At 52.5% G+C, this 21,985-nt stretch overlaps 1 protein-coding gene across 3 annotated transcripts in view; it reads left to right on the forward strand.

The window, feature by feature from the left end:
• Positions 1-14,585, forward strand: part of SLC38A10 (solute carrier family 38 member 10) — a 77,820-nt gene extending 63,235 nt beyond the window's left edge. For 2 of the 3 annotated variants that reach the window (XM_075350706.1, XM_075350709.1), the window contains 4 exons: positions 5,715-5,804; positions 6,966-6,989; positions 12,441-12,590; positions 13,105-14,585. In XM_075350706.1, the coding sequence (XP_075206821.1) occupies positions 5,715-5,804; positions 6,966-6,989; positions 12,441-12,590; positions 13,105-14,108 (1,268 nt within the window). In that variant the 3' untranslated portion in view covers positions 14,109-14,585. The remainder of the gene's footprint in view (positions 1-5,714; positions 5,805-6,965; positions 6,990-12,440; positions 12,591-13,104) is intronic. The other variant, XM_075350708.1, reaches the window with a different exon arrangement.
• The last annotated feature ends 7,400 nt before the right edge of the window (positions 14,586-21,985 follow it).

The following is a 21,985-nucleotide window of genomic DNA, read 5'->3' on the forward strand; positions in this document are numbered from 1 at the left end:
AAATAAAGCTTATGATGAAATCCATCTATGAAGCCATAGTCGCATCTTTTGCTCCAGCCTTCGCAGCCGTGAGGGCACTCCAAGCTATCTCAGCTTCTCTGGCTGAGATTATTGCGGTTGCACATACCTCTGCCCCGCAGGTTGTGTCCTTCACTTCTCAGGCGTAGGTTTTTTCGTTCTACGCCATGAACGCCGTTCATGGACTCTGCGAGCCGTACAGCGGTAGCATCCACCAATTCGGTGGCAGTCTGCAGGGCCATGTGGCTACGTGAATGGAAGGCAGGCTCTGCTTCCAAGAAGTTCTTAACCGGTTTGCCATTTTCTGGCGACCGTTTGTTTGGCGAGCAATTGGATGAAGTTACTAGACAGTCCAAGGGAAAGGTCTCGTCCTTGCCCCAGTCCAAAGGTTTCGGTCATTTCGGTCATCAGCAAAGTTCCGTTCCTCCACGTCCAACAGGTCAGAGGAGGGCTAGAGGAACTCTTCTGCATGACGGTCTAAGTCACAAGGCGGCTTCCTCATGACTTCGGCCTCACCAAGACCGCGTCCTCGGTCGGTGGCAGGCTCTCCCGCTTTTGCGACGCCTGGTGGCCACATGTCCAAGACCGATGGGTGAGAGACATTCTGTCTCACGGTTACAGGATAGAGCTCTGCTCTCGTCCTCCGACTCGTTTCTTCAAAACATCTCCGCCCCCCGAGCGAGCCGATGCACTTTTTCAGGCGGTGAACATTCTGAAGCCTCGATGTCACAAGGAGACTTCCTAGCATCAATTGACATCAAGGATGCTTATCTCCATGTACCGATCGCACCCGAGCTTTAACGCTTTCTGCGTTTCGCCATCAGGGACGAACAAATTCAGTTCGTGGCACTGCCATTCGGCCTGGCGACAGCCCCACGGGTCTTCACCAAGGTCATGGCAGCAGTGGTGGCGGTCCTACACTCTCAGGGCCACTCGGTGATCACTTACCTAGACGATCTTCTAGTCAAGACACCCCCCTGGGTGGCATGTCAACACAACCTGACCATTGCTCTGGAGACTCTCCAGGGGTTCGGGTGGATCATCAAATTTCCAAGGTCAAAACTGACACCGACCCAATCACTGACTTGCCTCGGGATGGAGTTTCATACTCTCTCAGCGATAGTGAAGCTTCCGCTGCATAGTCAGCGTTCACTACAGACAGGGGTGCAATCTCTCCTTCGGGCCCAGTCACCCCTTGAGGCGCCTCATGCACTTTCTAAGGAAGATGGTGGCAGCAAGGGAGGCAGTTCCCTTGCGCAGTTTCGTCTGCGTCCGATTCTATCGGACACCACAAATGGGACAGGAGGTCGACGTCCCTAGACAAGAACGTCTCTCTTTCCCTTGCAGCAAAACCTCTCTTCAGTGGTGTCTTCTTTCCACTTCCTGGGCGAAGGAAAAATCCTTCCGGCCCCCAGCCGGGGCTGTGGTCACGACGGACGCGAGTCTGGCAGGGTGGGGAGCGGTCTTATTCACCACTCGGCTCAGGGAACCTGGACTCCGACAGAGTCCTCCCTTCAGATCAATGTTCTGGAGATAAGGGCAGTGGATCTAGCCCTAAAGGTGTTCCAGCAATGGCTGGAGGGCAGGCAGATCCGAATTCAGTCGGACAACGCCACGGCGGTTGCGTACATCAACCACCAGGGCGGCACACGCAGTCGTCAAGCCTTCCGAGCAGTTCGGCGGATTCGGCTGTGGGCGGAAGCCACAGCCTCCACCATCTCCGCAGTTCACATCCCGGGCGTAGAAAACTGGAAAGCAGATTTTCTCAGTCGCCAGGGCATGGACGCAGGGGAATGGTCTCTTCACCCGGACGTGTTCTAGAGATCTGTTGCCGCTGGGGAACGCCGGACGTCGATCTAATGGCGTCTCGGCACAACAACAAAGTCCCGGCATTCATGGCTCGGTCCAAGGATCACAGAGCTCTGGCGGCAGACGCGCTAGTTCACGACTGGTCGCAGTTTCGACTGCCTTATGTATTTCCTCCTCTGGCACTACTGCCCAGAGTGTTACGCAAGATCAGGTCAGACTGTCGCCGCGCCATCCTCGTCGCTCCAGACTGGCCGAGGTGATCGTGGTACCCGGATCTGTGGCACCTCACGGTGGGTCAACCGTGGACACTCCCAGACCGACCAGACTTGCTGCCTCAAGGGCCATATTTCCTTCTGAATTCTGCGGCTCTAAACCTGACTGTGTGGCCCTTGGGTCCTGGCTCCTAGCGTCATCAGGGATATCTCCAGATGTCATTGCCACCATGAGACAGGCCAGGAAACCAACGTCCGCCAAGATCTATCACAGGACTTGGAGGATCTTCTTATCCTGGTGCTCTGATCAGGGTTTTACTCCCTGGCCGTTTGCCTTGCCCACTTTTTTTCTTTCCTTCAATCCGGAATGGACAAGGGCTTGTCTCTCGGCTCTCTCAAGGGACAAGTTTCGGCGCTTTCCGGTCCCACCTTACAAGCGTCCGTTAGCACCCTCGGATCTCAACAGGGTGCTGACGACTCTTCAGAAGCCACTTTTCGAGCCGATGCGGGATCTCTCTATCTCGCCTTTCGCAAAGGGTGGCCTTCCTAGTGGCAGTCACATCACTCAGAAGAGTGTCTCAGCTAGCAGCGCTGTCATGCAAAGCCCCCTTCCTGGTGTTTCACCAGGATAGGGTGGTTCTACGTCCGGTCCCGGACTTTATCCCTAAGGTATCCCCGTTTCATCTCAATCAGGATATCGTCTTACCCTCTTTGGGTCCGCATCCAGTTCACCAATGTGAAAAGGATTTGCATTTATTATATCTGGTTAGAGCACTCCGGCTCTACATTTCTCGCACGGCGCCCCTGCGCCGGTCTGATGCGCTCTTGTCCTTATCGCGGGCCAGAGTAAGGGATTTCAGGTTTTCAAGTCAACCTTGGCTCGGTGGATCAAGGAACCGATTCTTGAAGCCTACCGTTCTTTTAGGCTTCCGATTCCTGCAGGGCTGAAGGCCCATTCTATCAGAGCAGTCTGTGTCCTGGGCATTGCGACACCAGGCTACGGCTCGGCAGGTGTGTCAGGCGGCTACCTGGTCGAGTCTGCACACTTTCACGAAACACTATCAGGTGCATGCCGATGATTCGGCAGATGCCAGCCTAGGTAGGCGACTCCTTCAGGCGGCAGTTGCCCACCTGTAAGAGGGGGCCGTTTTTCGGCTCTTTTTATCGAGGTATTCTTTTACCCACCCAGGGATTGCTTTTGGACATCCCAATTGTCTGGGTCTCCCAATGGAGCGACAAAGAAGAAGGGAATTTTGTTTACTTACCGTAAATTCCTTTTCTTCTAGCTCCTATTGGGAGACCCAGCACCCGCCCCTGTTCCCTTCGGGCTGGTTGTTCTTTTGTGTACACATGTTGTTCATGTTGAATTGTTCTTTTGGTTCATGGTTTCAGTTCTCCGAACATCCTTCGGATTGAATTTACCTTAGACCAATTTATAAGTTTCCTCCTTCCTGCTTTGGCACCAAAACTGATGAGCCCGTGATGCACGGGAGGGTGTATAGCAGAGGGGAGGGGTTACACTTTTTAAAGTGTAATACTTTGTGTGGCCTCCGGAGGCAGAAGCTATACACCCAATTGTCTGGGTCTCCCAATAGGAGCTAGAAGAAAAGGAATTTACGGTAAGTAAACAAAATTCCCTTCTTTGGCATTTGGAATTTTTTTTGCCGCTACGCCGTTTACCGATCAAATGAATTGATTTTATATTTTGATAGATTGGGCCCGTCTGATCGCGCAATACCAAATGTGTGTATTTTTATTTTTTTTTTAACCCTTTAATTTTCAATGGCGTGAAAGAGGGGTGATTTGAACTTTTATGTTTTGTTTTTTTTTTTTATTTTTCAAAACTTTTGTTTTTTATTTATTTTTTTGAAATTTTACTAGTACCCCTAGGGGACTATAAGGATCAGCAGTCTGATCGTTTTTCCATGTCTGCTGATCCCAGCTACACAGCTGTGAACACCAGATGTGCTCATCTCCTATCTCAAACAGCTTTTGGCCGGGTGAAACAGGAAGTGAGCCATGTGAGCTACAGGAGTCATCACATGACCCTCTGCTACAATGACAACCATTGGAGCCATGTGATCAAGTCACGTGACTTCCGGTTTCGAGGGAGTGAGTGAACTTTAACGGCGACCGCGATTATAATGATGCTGTCATATTTTGACAGCGTCATTTAAAGGGTTAACAGGTACAGGCAGATCATGGATATGCTCATGCCTGTTAGGCACACATGTCAGCTGTACAAATCAGCTGACATGTGCGCGGATCCCCCCCAGTTGCCCGCGCCAGCCGGGTGGGATTAACACGATGACCGCTGGGACATAATTTTACTGCCCGTGGTTGTCAAGGGGTTAATTTTCAAAGGGGTGAATGGGGGTGATTTGAAATTTTTTTTTTTTTATTTATTTTATTTAAATTTTAATAGTCTCCTTAGGGGACTATAAGGATCAGCAGTCTATCTCTTTTTCATTTCTGTTGATCAGAGCTGCAGAAATACACCGTTCATGTGTGAGCCGGCGCTCTGTCGGCACTAACAGGAAATACGTCATGATAGCGACAGGAGACATCACATGACTCGTCGCTACCATGGCAACCATCAGCTCCCCGTGATCGCAACGGTGGTCATTTAAATTGAGCTGTCACATTTTAACAGTGTGATCTAAGGGGTTAACAGGCGTGGGTGGATCGTGGTGATTACTCAGACATGACCAAGGACGTACTGGTACGTTCTCGGTTGTAAAGGGGTTAAATTAAAGGGAAACTGTCACCAGGTTTTTGCTTCCTCATCTGAGAGAGGCATTAAGTAGAGACAGAGACTCTGATTCCAGTGATGTATCACTTACTGAGCTGTTTGCTGTCATTTTGATAAAATCAATGTTTTCTCTGCTGCAGATCTAGCAGTTATACATAGCTCATGAATATGCTGGACTACCTGCAGCACGCCAAGTAGTCCTCTAATGATAATCTCCTGCTGATTAAACAGTGATTTTATAACACTATAGCTATATTTATAACACTATAACTACAGCCCAGTAAATGACACATCACTGGAATCAGGATTTCTGCCCCTATGTTATGCTACTGTGTGATTAAGTAGCAAAAACCTGGTGACCGAATCCTTTAACACATATGGAAAATTACATGAGAGAAAAAAATTTTGCAGCGCCAGGGCTGATGTTTCTCAGTCACTACACCTCCCTAAAAAAATGCTATAAAAACTGATCACAACCTTGTATTTACCCCAAAATGATGCCAATAAAAATGTCAAGGCCTTACACAGTACCATGATCAGAAAAGTAAAAGGCTCTGGTCTCAGAATATATTTTGGTGAGATTGCTTTTTTTTTTTTCTCCAGCATTTAATTTGAAATTTTTTCCTGTACATTAAATGGGAACAAAATGAATGGTGCCCTTTAAAACAGACACCTGAAATATAATAATAATAGTAATAATAATAAGATTCAAGGAAAAATCTTAAGGGCAAAAAGGAAATTTGGCTGCGAATTGGTAGGGGTTAAAAGGTACTGCAGTTGTGCTTTGCCATCAATAGGGGGCGCTGTATCCTATGACAGTCTGCATATGTTTCTCCCTCGCTGCGCACTGGCTCCCTTTTAACAAGATTAGATCTTTACAGAGAAGAGCTGCTCAGATTGTGACCTTTTCACTGCCTTTCCAGAAGAGAAGAAAGAGCAGGCACCTGGTGACACCGGACTGGAGCAGCGCGATGTGAGAAATGCTGAAGTGAAGGCTGTTGATACCCAGGAAGGTTGGTGCTTTTCTCTCTCCCCTGCCATGAAACATTCAGCCCTGGGAGGAGGTTTCCGCATTGCCGAGCACGGCTCCTGATCACACAGGTCTGCTTGGGCCGCAGCGATGTCGCTCCAAAGTCAAGATCTAAGCTTATGTTACCTACCAACAACTAATATGGCCACTATTACAGCGTGATCAGCTTTTCTAGACTCCTGAGTGGCATATATGTCTGAGTGCCCAATGTACAATATTGTAAGTAGTGTGACACTGACCCCCTATGTACAAGAATAGAACTACTATAATACTGCCCCTATGTACAAGAATAGAACTACTATAATACAGCCCCTACAGTATGTACAAGAATATAACTACTATAATACAGCTCCATAGCCACAAGAATAGGACTACTATAATACTGCTCCTATGTACAAGAATAGAACTACTATAATACAGCCCCTACAGTATGTACAAGAATAGAACTACTATAATACTGCCCCTATGTACAAGAATAGAACTACTATAATACTACCCCCTATGTACAAGAATAGAACTACTATTATACTGCCCCTCTGTATGAGAATATAACTACTATGACTGCCCCTATGTATGAGAATATAGCTACTATAGTACTGCCCCTATGTACAACACTTTAACTACTATAATACTGCCCCTGTGTATGATAATATAACTACTATAATACTGCTCCTACATTTGAAAATATAACTACTATAATACTGCCTACTATGTACAAGAATATAGCTACTATAATACTGTCACTATGTACAAGAATATAACTACTATATTACTGCCCCTATGTATGAGAATATAACTACTTTGACTGCCCATATGTACAAAAATATAACTACTATAATACTGCTCCTACATTTGAAAATATAACTACTATAATACTACTCCTATGTACAAGAATAGAACTACTATAATATTACCCCTATGTACAAGAATATAACTACTATAGTACTGACCCTATGTACAAGAATATAACTACTTTGACTGCCCATATGTACAAAAATATAACTACTATAATGCTGCCCCTAATTAGAAGGATATTGTGTACGGGTGCTTTCATTGCCTTTGTGTGCAGCTTAGCTTTGCTTCTTCCGTCCCTTGATGCCTTTTCTCTGTCTCCTTCCTCCATGCTTTCCTGGATCTCCCACAGCTGATCTTAGGAGGCTAGCAGAACGTAAGCATGGCTACTTGACGTATGTGTAGTGTAGAGCTGTGTGAGCCTTTCCTTCTTAGGACTTAGTCAGCCTCTTCTATTAGGACTAATCTCCGTGATTTCATGTTCATGTGTCCTTGATTTACCGTCTAAATTCCATTTTGGTTTCTGTTGCTGTTGGGTTTCTTTTCCACCCTCAGATCTTTTTAACATTTTGAATTTAAATTTAAAAAGCAAAACTTAAGGGAAAACATTAGGAGTTAATCCTGAAATTGCTAAGGAATGAGTCTGTGCCGCAGAGGAGTCCATTATTATTATTATTATTATTTATTTATAGAGCACCATTAATTCCATGGTGCTGTACATGAGAAGGGGGTTACATACAAAATACGTATACAAGTTACAGTAGACAGACTAGTACAGAGGGAAGAGGGCCCTACCCTTGCGGGCTTACATTCTATAGGATTATGGGGAGGAGACAATAGGTGGGGTGTAGTTCAGGCGGCGGCTCCGCACGGTGGTCGGGCGGCAGCTCCGCACGGTGGTCGGGCGGCAGCTCCGCACGGTGGTCGGGCGGCAGCTCCGCACGGTGGTCGGGCGGCAGCGAGTTCATTGTAGATTGTAGGCATTTCTGAACAGATGAGTTTTCAGGTTCCGTTTGAAGTTTGCAAGGGTAGGGGATAGTCTGACGTGTTGAGGCAGCGAGTTCCAGGAGACTGGGGATGCTCGGGAGAAGTCTTGGAGTCGGTTGCGTGAGGAGCGAATGAGAGAGGAGGAGAGGAGGAGATCTTGGGAGGACCGGAGGTGACGTGTTGGAGTGTAGTGGGAGAGTAGTTCGGAGATGTACGGAGGGGAAAGATTATGCACAGCTTTGTAGGTCAGTGTTAGAAGTTTGAATTGGATACGGTGGAAGATTGGAAGCCAGTGGAGGGACATGCAGAGGGGAGAAGCGGGGTGGTATTGAGGAGAGAGGTGGATAAGTCGGGCAGCAGAGTTAAGGATGGACTGGAGAGGGGCGAGCGTGTTGGCAGGGAGGCCACAGAGGAGGATGTTACAGTAGTCGAGGCGGGAGATTATGAGGGCATGCACTAGCATTTTAGTAGATTGCAAATTGAGGAAAGGGCGGATTCTGGAAATATTTTTGAGTTTGAGTCCATGTGGTCTTCCTAGTAGTATGACCATAGTGAAATAAGGCATATGCTTATGTATAGTACTGATGGATGGGAATTCCACCTCTAGCACATTAGCATGCTCGGCTTATGGGGAGTGGCTCGAGGCACGCTCAGCTTATGTGGAGCCGATGGGGAGTGGCTGAGGGCACGCTCGGCTGATGGGGAGTGGCTGGGGACCACGCTCGGCTGGGGCACACGCTCAACTGATGGGGAGTGGCTGGATGGCACGCTCTGCTGATGGGGAGTGGCTGGATGGCACGCTCTGCTGATGGGGAGTGGCTGGATGGCACGCTCTGCTGATGGGGAGTGGCTGGATGGCACGCTCGGCTGATGGGGAGTGGCTGGGGGGCACGCTCGGCTGATGGGGAGTGGCTGGGGGGCACGCTCGGCTGATGGGGAGTGGCTGGGGGCCACGCTTGGCTGATGGGGAGTGGCTGGATGGCACGCTCGGCTGATGGGGAGTGGCTGGATGGCACGCTCGGCTGATGGGGAGTGGCTGGATGGCACGCTCGGCTGATGGGGAGTGGCTGGATGGCACGCTCGGCTGATGGGGAGTGGCTGGATGGCACGCTCGGCTGATGGGGAGTGGCTGGATGGCACGCTCGGCTGATGGGGAGTGGCTGGATGGCACGCTCGGCTGATGGGGAGTGGCTGGATGGCACGCGCGGCTGATGGGGAGTGGCTGGATGGCACGCTCGGCTGATGGGGAGTGGCTGGATGGCACGCTCGGCTGATGGGGAGTGGCTGGATGGCACGCTCGGCTGATGGGGAGTGGCTGGATGGCACGCTCGGCTGATGGGGAGTGGCTGGATGGCACGCTCGGCTGATGGGGAGTGGCTGGATGGCACGCTCGGCTGATGGGGAGTGGCTGGATGGCACGCTCGGCTGATGGGGAGTGGCTGGATGGCACGCTCGGCTGATGGGGAGTGGCTGGATGGCACGCTCGGCTGATGGGGAGTGGCTGGATGGCACGCTCGGCTGATGGGGAGTGGCTGGATGGCACGCTCGGCTGATGGGGAGTGGCTGGATGGCACGCTCGGCTGATGGGGAGTGGCTGGATGGCACGCTCGGCTGATGGGGAGTGGCTGGATGGCACGCTCGGCTGATGGGGAGTGGCTGGATGGCACGCTCGGCTGATGGGGAGTGGCTGGATGGCACGCTCGGCTGATGGGGAGTGGCTGGATGGCACGCTCGGCTGATGGGGAGTGGCTGGGGGGCACGCTCGGCTGATGGGGAGTGGCTGGATGGCACGCTCGGCTGATGGGGAGTGGCTGGGGGGCACGCTCGGCTGATGGGGAGTGGCTGGGGGGCACGCTCGGCTGATGGGGAGTGGCTGGGGGGCACGCTCGGCTGATGGGGAGTGGCTGGGGGCCACGCTCGGCTGATGGGGAGTGGCTGGGGGGCACGCTCGGCTGATGGGGAGTGGCTGGGGGGCACGCTCGGCTGATGGGGAGTGGCTGGGGGCCACGCTCGGCTGATGGGGAGTGGCTGGGGGCCACGCTCGGCTGATGGGGAGTGGCTGGGGGCCACGCTCGGCTGATGGGGAGTGGCTGGGGGCCACGCTCGGCTGATGGGGAGTGGCTGGGGGCCACGCTCGGCTGATGGGGAGTGGCTGGGGGCCACGCTCGGCTGATGGGGAGTGGCTGGGGGCCACGCTCGGCTGATGGGGAGTGGCTGGGGGCCACGCTCGGCTGATGGGCAGAGTCTGGGGGCACGCTCGGCTGATGGGGAGTGGCTGGATGGCACGCTCGGCTGATGGGGAGTGGCTGGATGGCACGCTCGGATGATGGGGAGTGGCTGGGGGGCACGCTCGGCTGATGGGGAGTGGCTGGATGGCACGCTCGGCTGATGGGGAGTGGCTGGATGGCACGCTCGGCTGATGGGGAGTGGCTGGATGGCACGCTCGGCTGATGGGGAGTGGCTGGATGGCACGCTCGGCTGATGGGGAGTGGCTGGGGGGCACGCTCGGCTGATGGGGAGTGGCTGGATGGCACGCTCGGCTGATGGGGAGTGGCTGGGGGGCACGCTCGGCTGATGGGGAGTGGCTGGGGGGCACGCTCGGCTGATGGGGAGTGGCTGGGGGGCACGCTCGGCTGATGGGGAGTGGCTGGGGGGCACGCTCGGCTGATGGGGAGTGGCTGGGGGCCACGCTCGGCTGATGGGGAGTGGCTGGGGGCCACGCTCGGCTGATGGGGAGTGGCTGGGGGCCACGCTCGGCTGATGGGGAGTGGCTGGGGGCCACGCTCGGCTGATGGGGAGTGGCTGGGGGCCACGCTCGGCTGATGGGGAGTGGCTGGATGGCACGCTCGGCTGATGGGGAGTGGCTGGATGGCACGCTCGGCTGATGGGGAGTGGCTGGATGGCACGCTCGGCTGATGGGGAGTGGCTGGATGGCACGCTCGGCTGATGGGGAGTGGCTGGATGGCACGCTCGGCTGATGGGGAGTGGCTGGATGGCACGCTCGGCTGATGGGGAGTGGCTGGATGGCACGCTCGGCTGATGGGGAGTGGCTGGATGGCACGCTCGGCTGATGGGGAGTGGCTGGATGGCACGCTCGGCTGATGGGGAGTGGCTGGGGGGCACGCTCGGCTGATGGGGAGTGGCTGGATGGCACGCTCGGCTGATGGGGAGTGGCTGGGGGGCACGCTCGGCTGATGGGGAGTGGCTGGGGGGCACGCTCGGCTGATGGGGAGTGGCTGGGGGCCACGCTCGGCTGATGGGGAGTGGCTGGGGGCCACGCTCGGCTGATGGGGAGTGGCTGGGGGCCACGCTCGGCTGATGGGGAGTGGCTGGGGGCCACGCTCGGCTGATGGGGAGTGGCTGGGGGCCACGCTCGGCTGATGGGGAGTGGCTGGGGGCCACGCTCGGCTGATGGGGAGTGGCTGGGGGCCACGCTCGGCTGATGGGGAGTGGCTGGGGGCCACGCTCGGCTGATGGGGAGTGGCTGGGGGCCACGCTCGGCTGATGGGCAGAGTCTGGGGGCACGCTCGGCTGATGGGGAGTGGCTGGATGGCACGCTCGGCTGATGGGGAGTGGCTGGATGGCACGCTCGGATGATGGGGAGTGGCTGGGGGGCACGCTCGGCTGATGGGGAGTGGCTGGATGGCACGCTCGGCTGATGGGGAGTGGCTGGATGGCACGCTCGGCTGATGGGGAGTGGCTGGATGGCACGCTCGGCTGATGGGGAGTGGCTGGATGGCACGCTCGGCTGATGGGGAGTGGCTGGGGGGCACGCTCGGCTGATGGGGAGTGGCTGGATGGCACGCTCGGCTGATGGGGAGTGGCTGGGGGCCACGCTCGGCTGATGGGGAGTGGCTGGGGGCCACGCTCGGCTGATGGGCAGAGTCTGGGGGCCACGCTCGGCTGATGGGCAGAGTCTGGGGGCACGCTCGGCTGATGGGGAGTGGCTGGATGGCACGCTCGGCTGATGGGGAGTGGCTGGATGGCACGCTCGGATGATGGGGAGTGGCTGGGGGGCACGCTCGGCTGATGGGGAGTGGCTGGGGGGCACGCTCGGCTGATGGGGAGTGGCTGGGGGCCACGCTCGGCTGATGGGGAGTGGCTGGGGGCCACGCTCGGCTGATGGGGAGTGGCTGGGGGGCACGCTCGGCTGATGGGGAGTGGCTGGGGGGCACGCTCGGCTGATGGGCAGAGTCTGGGGGGCACGCTCGGCTGATGGGGAGTGGCTGGGGGGCACGCTCGGCTGATGGGGAGTGGCTGGGGGGCACGCTCGGCTGATGGGGAGTGGCTGGGGGGCACGCTCGGCTGATGGGGAGTGGCTGGGGGCCACGCTCGGCTGATGGGGAGTGGCTGGGGGGCACGCTCGGCTGATGGGGAGTGGCTGGGGTGCACGCTCGGCTGATGGGCAGAGTCTGGGGGGCACGCTCGGCTGATGGGGAGTGGCTGGGGGGCACGCTCGGATGATGGGGAGTGGCTGGGGGGCACGCTCGGCCGATGGGGAGTGGCTGGGGGGCACGCTCGGCCGATGGGGAGTGGCTGGGGGGCACGCTCGGCCGATGGGGAGTGGCTGGGGGGCACGCTCGGCCGATGGGGAGTGCCTGGGGGCTATATGGGGGACAGGGGTGGGGAGCTGGGGTATGATCGATAGGTTGGCCGTACAGGAATAGACATGTAGGTACGTTATTTAGCAGGATGATCTTGCTCTGGATCCGCAGTGGTTTGTAGACGGCTTTTCTTGGCATCTGAAGCCCAGTAACATCCTGACCTAACACCAGGCAGATATTCAGCTGCCCGTATCTTATTAACTTCCATTTCTGAATGTTCTGTGCTTGGATTACAGACGCGGGTAAAGCTGAGATGTTGGACCATGCCATCCTGTTACAAGTCATCAAGGAGCAGCAGGTGCAGCAGAAGCGACTACTTGACCAGCAGGAGAAGCTGCTGGAGGTGATCAAGGAGCAGCACATGGAGATTCACCAGGAGCAGCAAGGTGAGAACGAGCAGGTTATTGTTCAAAGTCACCAGTGCAATGTCCAGTTTTATCCATTCACTATGATAACAGTAGGTTTAAGGAAAGCGGGAGGTGGTTAGTTAGTTGAGTCTTAGGTCCAGCAATAGGATCTACCTCCCTCTTACTATGACAGCTTGGCGACTGAAGGCCTGTGCCACCAATTGTTCCAAGCACGGCCTATGTAAACTCATTGGCATAGTCCATGGCCATATCTTTGGCAGGCAGTGGGTATGTATATCCAGTAGTCTATAGGGACAAGTTAAAAATCTCCAACTCCAACTGACTACCTGTCTAATTTTCCTAAAATGCTTGTTCCATAGTGCCTCTTATCATACCTCTTGGATAGATTGGAGGGGACAGGCCTGGGATATTAGTCCAGTGCTCTCCTCTGTCCAGAGGCTGCTATAACAAGCATTTCTACACATGGGAAGAATTGGGGGGAATTCAATTTTCAATGTTTGTAGTAATTTACTATAACTTAATTTTTTCCTAGGAGACAAACCAGAAGGACGAGCTGTGGAGCATCCGAAGAGCGTAGAGGATGTTAAGGCAGAAGTGGACAAAGACTTGGACATCAAGAAGGTCCTGGACAAAGACTCGGACATCAAGAAGGTCCCACCTGTAGATGCACAACCGGAAATACCAAAAATGGAGGTGGATAAAGTTGCCAACCCAGCACTGGAAAAAGTTGAACAGGAGAAGGACAATGGTCTGGACACTGCAGTGAAGGTTCAAAAGCCTGAGGTTAAAAAGGGTGACAATAACCCTGTCCCTCAGAAAGTTGAGCAGCAGAAGAATGAAGGTCCTGTCCTGGATCAGGCAGCTGCACCAGTCATTAAGCAATCTCTGGACCTCAATGTACAAAAACCTGCACAGCAAGAGAAGGAAGTGCCGAAGAGCCAAGACCAGGTTCTTCCACAAGATAGAGACCAAGTGGAGGCATTGCAACCAAAAGAGAACAGTGTTGTAGTGGCCTCTCCCGACAAGGAGGTCAAGGAGAAGGAACATCCTCCTCCTATGGAGAAAATCTTAAAAACAGGAGCCAATGCCTTAGAGCAGCAGAAGGGACAACTTCAAGACAATCCAGGTCAAGTTCAGCATTCACATCAGGACCTACAGAATCAAGGCCAAAATGTGAACCAGGAGAAAGAAGTGGCCAGACCAGGAGAGGCAATGCTCCATGTTGGAGACACCAAACTAGGTGCTGGTCCAGAAAATGGAGCTGTACCTGAAAACGAGCTGGGGAAACCGAACAGGGACTTGAAATTACAAGATGACTTGGAACTTAGAAGAAAGAAGAGAGACGTCAGGGCAGAAGAATATATGGAAAAAGATGGAACTCGTTTAATTGAGTTCAACCACGTGCCCAACCCAAGAATGAATGACCTTCATGCCGCCCTGGAGACGCATCTTAACGCTGCCGCGGCTGAGGCTGGTCTCCAGGCGGTGTACAGCCGGCAGATCAAGCAGGTCGCGGAACAAAAGAAAAGACGATGAAGGCGGCTCCACATTATGTGCAGCTCACTGGGAACTTGGTTGTGATGGGACTTTTACAAGAAGTCATGAATGTAATGGTGGTCAGGACTGGTGTTTAGGAAACTTGTTTTTTATGCTACAAACTCCACTAATGTTGGAGGTCTCAGGTATTGTTACTTCCCAGGTCGGATCTTAAGAAAAGCACATAAAAAAAGCAAAAGAATGGCGCTCGGGACCAGTGTCCTGCCTTCTGTCTATCCAGTCAAGGCATGTTCACACGCCGGTCATGTATCAATTGCAAGAGAAATCTTGTCCTGTTTTTCAGGAGGTGTCTCATCCATCAGGACATTGTCACTCGTGGGGTGACGCATTCAGAACTGAAATGTACTTTCCAGGATGAGGAGATGATCATGTTATAACCTTGTGCCTTTACCTTTGTGTCGGCCTGTGCTGTGTTTCCACCTTTGTCCTTTTTACTCCATATATTAAACATGGCTTCCTGATTTTGACTCGTCCGTCAGTGGAAGTATTCGATGCAGGGTGGGGATAGACGCAGTACAGTAGTGTCCATACCGCCGACTGCACCAGTCTTCTATAGCTATAGTGGTTTATGTGTTGGCACCTCTACTATGAGCACCCGATAATGATTCGCTCTCAACCACACAGTCCTCTGTTCTTTTTATTATTATTATGCCATTTATTCCATGGCACTTTACATGTGAAAAAGGGGCATTCGTAGACAAGTACAATAATCGTGAACATTTCAAGGCATAGACAGGTACAGGAGGAGAGAGAACCTTGCCTGCGAGGACTCAAGTCTTTAAGGGATGGGTGAGGATACAGTAGGTGAGGTTAGAACGGGTCGTGCGACGCTATGATAGATTGAGAGTTACTGCAGAGTGTAAGCTTGTCGGAAGAGATAGGTCTTTAGGTTACTTTTGAAGGTTTCCACGGTAGGCGAGAATCAGCTGTGTTAGGGTAGAGAGTGCCAGAGTATGGGGGAAAACACAAACACCTCAATTTATACCCCCAAGCAATGTAGTGTTAAACAAACAATCATAATTTGCCCGTAGGGCAACTAGAGGTACCCTAACTAAAGACCTAAATATAAACAACCTTTCTTTGTCGCTCCATTGGGAGACCCAGACAATTGGGTGTATAGCTTCTGCCTCCGGAGGCCACACAAAGTATTACACTTTTAAAAAAGTGTAACCCCTCCCCTCTGCCTATACACCCTCCCGTGGATCACGGGCTCCTCAGTTTTATGCTTTGTGTGGAAGGAGGCACACATCCACTCATAGAAACTCTGCTAGCCGTACGGCTGTAGCATCCGCTAACTCCGTGGCAGTCCGCAGGGCCATGTGGCTGCGCGAATGGAAAGCAGACTCTGCTTCCAAAAGGTTCTTAACTGGTTTGCCTTTTTCTGGCGAACGGTTGGATGAGATTATTAAGGAATCCTCGGGAAAGGACTCCTCCTTACCCCAGTCCAAACCTAAGAGAGCTCAGCAGAGAAAAATCTAATCGAGGTTTCGGTCCTTTCGTCCCTCCGCCAAGCCCCAATCCTCTTCGTCCAACCGGCCGGAGAAAGGCCAGAGGAACTCCTATGGGTGGCGGTCCAAGTCACGCCCCCAAAAGGCCGCAGGAGGCACTGCCTCCAAGACGGCCTCCTCATGACTCTCGGCCTCATCTAGCCACATCCTCGGTCGGTGGCAGGCTCTCCCGCTTTGGCGACGCCTGGTGGCCACACGTTCAAGACCGATGGGTGAGAGAAATTCTGTCTCATGGTTACAGGATAGAGTTCAGCTCTCGACCAACGACTCGTTTTTTCAGAACCTCCCCACCCCCCGCACAGGCAGACGCACTGTTTCAGGCGGTGGACGCTCTAAAGATGGAAGGAGTTGTGATTCCCGTTCCCCTTCAGGAACGTGGTCGCGGATTTTACTCCAACTTGTTCGTGGTGCCAAAAAAGGACGGGTCTTTCCATCCCGTTCTGCACCTCAAGCTGCTCAACAGACATGTGAGAACCAGACGGTTTCGGATGGAATCTCTCCGCTCGGTGATCGCCTCGATGTCACAAGGAGACTTCCTAGCATCGATCGACATCAAGGATGCTTATCTCCATGTGCCGATCGCACCCGAACACCAACGTTTCCTGCGTTTCGCCATCGGGGACGAACACCTCCAGTTCGTCGCATTACCCTTCGGCCTGGCGACAGCCCCACGGGTCTTCACCAAAGTCATGGCATCCGTCGTGGCGGTCCTGCACTCTCAGGGCCACTCGCTAATCCCATACTTGGACGATATCCTAGTCAGGGCCCCTTCTCGGGTGGCGTGTCAACGAAGTCTTACCGTCACTCTGGCGACTCTCCAGCAGTTCGGGTGGATCATCAATTTCCCGAAATCCAAGTTGACGCCAACCCAATCACTGACTTACCTCGGGATGGAGTTTCATACCCTTCCAGCGTTAGTCAAGCTACCGCGGGACAAACAGCTTTCTTTGCAGGCGGGGGTGCAGTCACTTCTTCGGAGTCAGTCACACCCCTTAAGGCGCCTCATGCACTTCCTGGGGAAGATGGTTGCAGCTATGGAGGCAGTGCCGTTCGCGCAATTCCATCTACGGCCACTCCAATGGGACATTCTTCGCAAATGGGACAAGAGTTCGGCTTCCCTCGACAAGAACATCTCTCTTTCACTTGCAACCAAAACATCACTTCAGTGGTGGCTCCTACCCACATCTCTGTCTCGGGGAAAATCCTTCCTCCCCCCAACCTGGGCCGTGGTCACCACGGACGCGAGCCTGTCAGGTTGGGGAGCGGTTTTTCTCCACCACAGGGCTCAAGGAACCTGGACTCCAATAGAATCGTCCCTTCAGATCAATATTCTGGAGATAAGGGCAGTATATCTAGCCCTATTGGCTTTCCATCGGTGGCTGGAGGGCAGGCAGATCCGAATCCAGTCGGACAACTCCACTGCCGTCGCATACATCAACCACCAAGGCGGCACTCGCAGTCGTCAAGCCTTCCAGGAAGTCGAGCGGATTCTGCAGTGGGTGGAAGTCACAGGCTCCACCATCTCCGCAGTTCACATCCCGGGCGTGCAAAACTGGGAAGCAGATTTTCTCAGTCGTCAGGGCATGGACGTGGGGGAATGGTCTCTTCACCCAGACATGTTTCAAGAGATCTGTCGCCGCTGGGGAACGCCGGACGTCGATCTCATGGCATCGAGACACAACAACAAGGTCCCGGCCTTCATGGCACGGTCTCAGGATCACAGAGCTCTGGCAGCGGACGCTCTGGTCCAGGATTGGTCGCAGTTTCGACTGCCATATGTTTCCCCCTCTGGCAATGCTGCCCAGAGTACTACGCAAGATCCGGTCCGACTGCCGTCGCGCCATTCTCGTCGCTCCAGACTGGCCGAGGCGGTCGTGGTATAAGGATCTGTGGCATCTCACGGTGGGTCAACCGTGGGCGCTTCCAGACCGTCCAGACTTGCTGTCACAAGGGCCGTTTTTCCATCTGAATTCTATGGCCCTCAACCTGACTGTGTGGCCATTGAGTCCTGGCTCCTAGCGTCTTCAGGGTTATCTCAGGATGTCATTGCCACCATGAGACAAGCCAGGAAGCCAACGTCCGCCAAAATCTATTACAGGTCTTGGCAACTTTTCTTATCCTGGTGCTCTGATAACGGTTCGTCTCCATGGGCGTTTGCTTTACCCACATTTCTTTCATTCCTACAATCTGGAATGGACAAGGGTTTGTCCCTCGGCTCTCTCAAGGGCCAACTGTCGGCGCTCTCCGTGTTTTTTCAAAAGCGTCTAGCCAGGCTTCCGCAGGTCCGCACGTTCCTGCAGGGGGTTTGCCACATGGTCCCACCTTACAAATGTCCGTTGGAACCTTGGGATCTTAACAGGGTCCTGACTGCTCTTCAAAAGCCAACTTTTGAGCCGCTGCGGGATGTTTCTCTTTCCCGTCTTTCTCAGAAGGTGGCCTTCCTGGTGGCGGTCACATCACTTCGGAGAGTGTCTGAGCTTGCAGCGCTGTCATGCAAAGCCCCCTTCCTGGTTTTTCACCAGGATAAGGTGGTTCTGCGTCCTGTCCCGGAATTTCTTCCTAAGGTGGTATCCCCCTTTCATCTAAATCAGGATATCTCCTTGCCTTCCTTTTGCCCTAATCCAATTCACCAGTGTGAAAAGGATTTGCACTCTTTGGATCTAGTGAGAGCACTCCGGTTCTACGTGTCTCGCACGGCGCCCCTGCGCCGTTCAGACGCGCTCTTTGTCCTTGTCGCTGGCCAGCGTAAGGGCTCTCAGGCCTCCAAGTCAACCTTGGCTCGGTGGATCAAGGAACCGATTCTCGAGGCCTACTGTTCTTCTGGGCTTCCACTTCCTTCAGGGTTGAAAGCCCATTCTACCAGAGCCATAGGTGCGTCCTGGGCATTGCGGCACCGGGCGACGGCTCAGCAGGTGTGTCAGGCAGCTACGTGGTCTAGTCTGCACACTTTCACGAAGCACTATCAAGTGCATGCCTATGCTTCGGCAGACGCCAGTCTAGGTAGGCGAGTCCTCCAGGCGGCGGTTGCCCACCTGTAAGAGGGGGCCGTTTTCGGCTTTTATTGAGGTATTCTTTTACCCACCCAGGGACTGCTCTTGGACGTCCCAATTGTCTGGGTCTCCCAATGGAGCGACAAAGAAAAAGGGAATTTTCTCCTTCCTGCTTTTGCACCAAAACTGAGGAGCCCGTGATCCACGGGAGGGTGTATAGGCAGAGGGGAGGGGTTACACTTTTTTAAAAGTGTAATACTCTGTGTGGCCTCCGGAGGCAGAAGCTATACACCCAATTGTCTGGGTCTCCCAATAGGAGCTAGAAGAAAAGGAATTTACGGTAAGTAAACAAAATTCCCTTTTTTATTAATTCAAATCAAATAAGGACAACATTAAAAATTGGCCTGCAGAGCAATCAAGTCCATTCACTGAATAGGTGTCCTGCCGCGGACCGGCACCAGATTATTGGATAAAGATCCTACAAATTGCTTATGAGGGTGATAGCCCTACACTGCCTATCTAAAAACATTCAGCTAATAGCCTTCCAGACATGTTTCACCATGACTGGCTTCATCAGGGGGTTATAGCCTCAGCCCCCTGATGAAGCCGGTCATGGTGAAACATATCTGGGAGGCTATTAGCCCTACACTGCCTATCTAAAAACATTCAGCTATCACTCTCATAAGCAATTTGTAGGATCTTTATCCAATAATCTGGTGCCGGTCTGCGGCAGGACACCTATTCAGTGAATGGACTTGATTGCCCTGCAGGCCAATTTTTAATGTTGTCCTTGTTTGATTTGAATTAATAAAGGTTGTTTATATTTAGGTCTTTAGTTAGGGTACCTCTAGTTGCCCTTCGGGCAAATTGTGATTGTAGAGTATGGGGAAGGCACGAGAGAAATCTTGTATGCAGTTGTGGGAAGAAGAGATAATAGGGGAGTAGAGAAGGAGATCTTGTGAAAATTGGAGGTTCCGTGCAGGTAAGTACTGGGAGACTAGGTCACAGATGTATGGAGGAGACAGGTTGTGGGTGGCTTTGTATGTCCTGGTTAGTGTTTTGAAACAAATGGGAAGCCAGCGAAGAGATTGGCAGAGAGGAGGGGCCAGGGAATAGTGAGGGGACAGGTGGATTAGGCCACAGAGCAGGATGTACAGTAGTCCAGGCGGGAAAAATGAGGGCATACATTAGTATTTTTGCAGATTCTTGGTCAAGGAATGTAACGATCCGGGAAATATTTTTGAGCTGGAGTTGACAGGCGATGGAAAGAGCTTGGATTAGGTGACTTGTAGGAGAGAGCAGAGTCGAGGGTTATTCCTAGGCAGCAAGCATTCAGGACTGCGGAGAGTGAGCAGTCATTGACATTGATGGATAGGTCAGGTGGAGTGGTAGTGATGTGGAGGAAATATGGTGAATTCTGTTTTTTTCCATCTTCAGTTTTAGATATCGAGTAGGAAAGAAGGATGAAACAGCAGACAGACATGGTGGGATTTTGGTTAGTAAGGAGGTGATGTCAGGTCCAGAGAGGAAGATCTGTGTAACGTCAGCGTAGAGCTGATACTGAAAGCCATAGGACTCTGAGTTGTCCCAGGCCGAAGATGTAGATGGAGAACAGCAGGGGTCCAAGAACTGAACCTTGGGGGACACCAATTGATAGGGGGAGAGATGAGGAGGTGGTGCAAGAGTGGGAGACGCTGAAAGTCTAATCCGTTAGATATGAAGTGATCCAGGATAGGGCCAAGTCTGTGATACCAAGAGATGGAAAATCTGTAGCAAGAGGGAATGGTCCACAGTGTCAAAGACAGGTCTAGGAGGAGGAAGACAAAGTAGTGTCGCTTGTCTTTGGCGGTTAGTAGGTCATTGGTGACTTTAGTTAGGACAGTTTTAGTGAAAAAGATGCGGTCGGAAGCCAGATAGTAACCGGTCAAAGAGGGAGCAAGAGAACAGTTGAAGATGGACATGCTGTTCCAGTAGTTTTGAGGCACAGGGTAGAAGTGATATGGGTTGATAGTTAAACACTGAGGCTGGGTAAAGGAGGGCTTTTTGAAGATGAGTGTGATCAAGGCATGTTTAAAGCAGGAGGGGAAGGCATCAGTTGTTAGTGATAGGTTGAATAGATGGGTGTTAGGGTTGGGATGAAGACTGTAGTGAGGTAGGATGGGAGTGGGTCAAATGCACAGGTGGTGAGATGTGATCTGGAGAGAAGAAATGAGAGCTGGTCTTCTGTTTGGTGGAGAAGCTGGTTATGGATGAGGATGGCTCAGTAGTTATGGGGAGGTGCTGGGGGTGGGGGTGAGGGACAAAGCTTCCTATGATGTTTTTGATCTTCTGTTTGAAGAAAGAGGCAAAGCCTTCAGCTTCGATGAGAGGGAGGAGGTGCCGGGAGATTTTAAAGTGTTGTATAGTTTAGAATTGTGAGGCAAGGAGGATATGATGGATGTGAAGTAGGTTTCTTTTGCAGCAGTGAGTGCAGACTTGAAATTGGTGAGGGACTGTTTATATGTTATGAAGTGCTCTGTTGAATGGGATCGCTTCCGTCTCTGTACAGTAACCCTGGAGGCTTGTCTAAGTTCTTTAGTCAGGCTTGTGTGCCAGGGTTGCTTGTTGATAATGCAGGTTTTGGTATGCATCAGAGGAGCGGCCAAATCGAGAACTGTAGTTATTCTGGTTTTACGGCCCACTAAGAGTATAGACATTAATCTCTTCTCTCCTCTAGACCACCAAGGATAAGAAATTAACCTTTTCACTAACCTATACCACCAGGGATGCAAACATTTAAAGGGATTGTGTGAACAAAAAGAAAGGTTAAGAGAAAAAAGAAGGATTTTTGTGTACTCACCGTAAAATCTCTTTCTCTGAGTCTTCATTGGGGGACACAGGACCATGGGTTATGCTGCTGTCACTAGGAGGCTGACACTAAGTAAACAGAAAAAGTTAGCTCCTCCCCAGCAGTATAACCCCTGAGCCGGAGGCGGGCTCAATCAGTTTAGTGCACAAGCAGTAGGAGGAGAACCAAACAATCCTGGATAAAACAAGGTAAAAACTATGACCATTAGTCGTGTGACCAGTGGCATGGGAATATGGCCACTGGGGTAACCGGCAGGTAATATATAACAAAAAACACAAGTAGGGTGGGTGCTGTGTCCCCCAATGAAGACTCAGAGAAAGAGATTTTACGGTGAGTACATAAAAATCCTTCTTTCTCTAGCGTTTCATTGGGGGACACAGGACCATGGGACGTCCAAAAGCAGTCCCTGGGTGGGAAGAGAACCATCCCCAGAGATAGGAAGGAGCCGCTTCCCCCTGTCGGGCTTGACCCAGACCTACAAGCACCTACCTTGATACAGGTGTGCGACTG

The sequence above is a fragment of the Anomaloglossus baeobatrachus genome, chromosome 5 (assembly GCF_048569485.1).
Source record: "Anomaloglossus baeobatrachus isolate aAnoBae1 chromosome 5, aAnoBae1.hap1, whole genome shotgun sequence".
NCBI lineage: Eukaryota > Metazoa > Chordata > Amphibia > Anura > Aromobatidae > Anomaloglossus > Anomaloglossus baeobatrachus.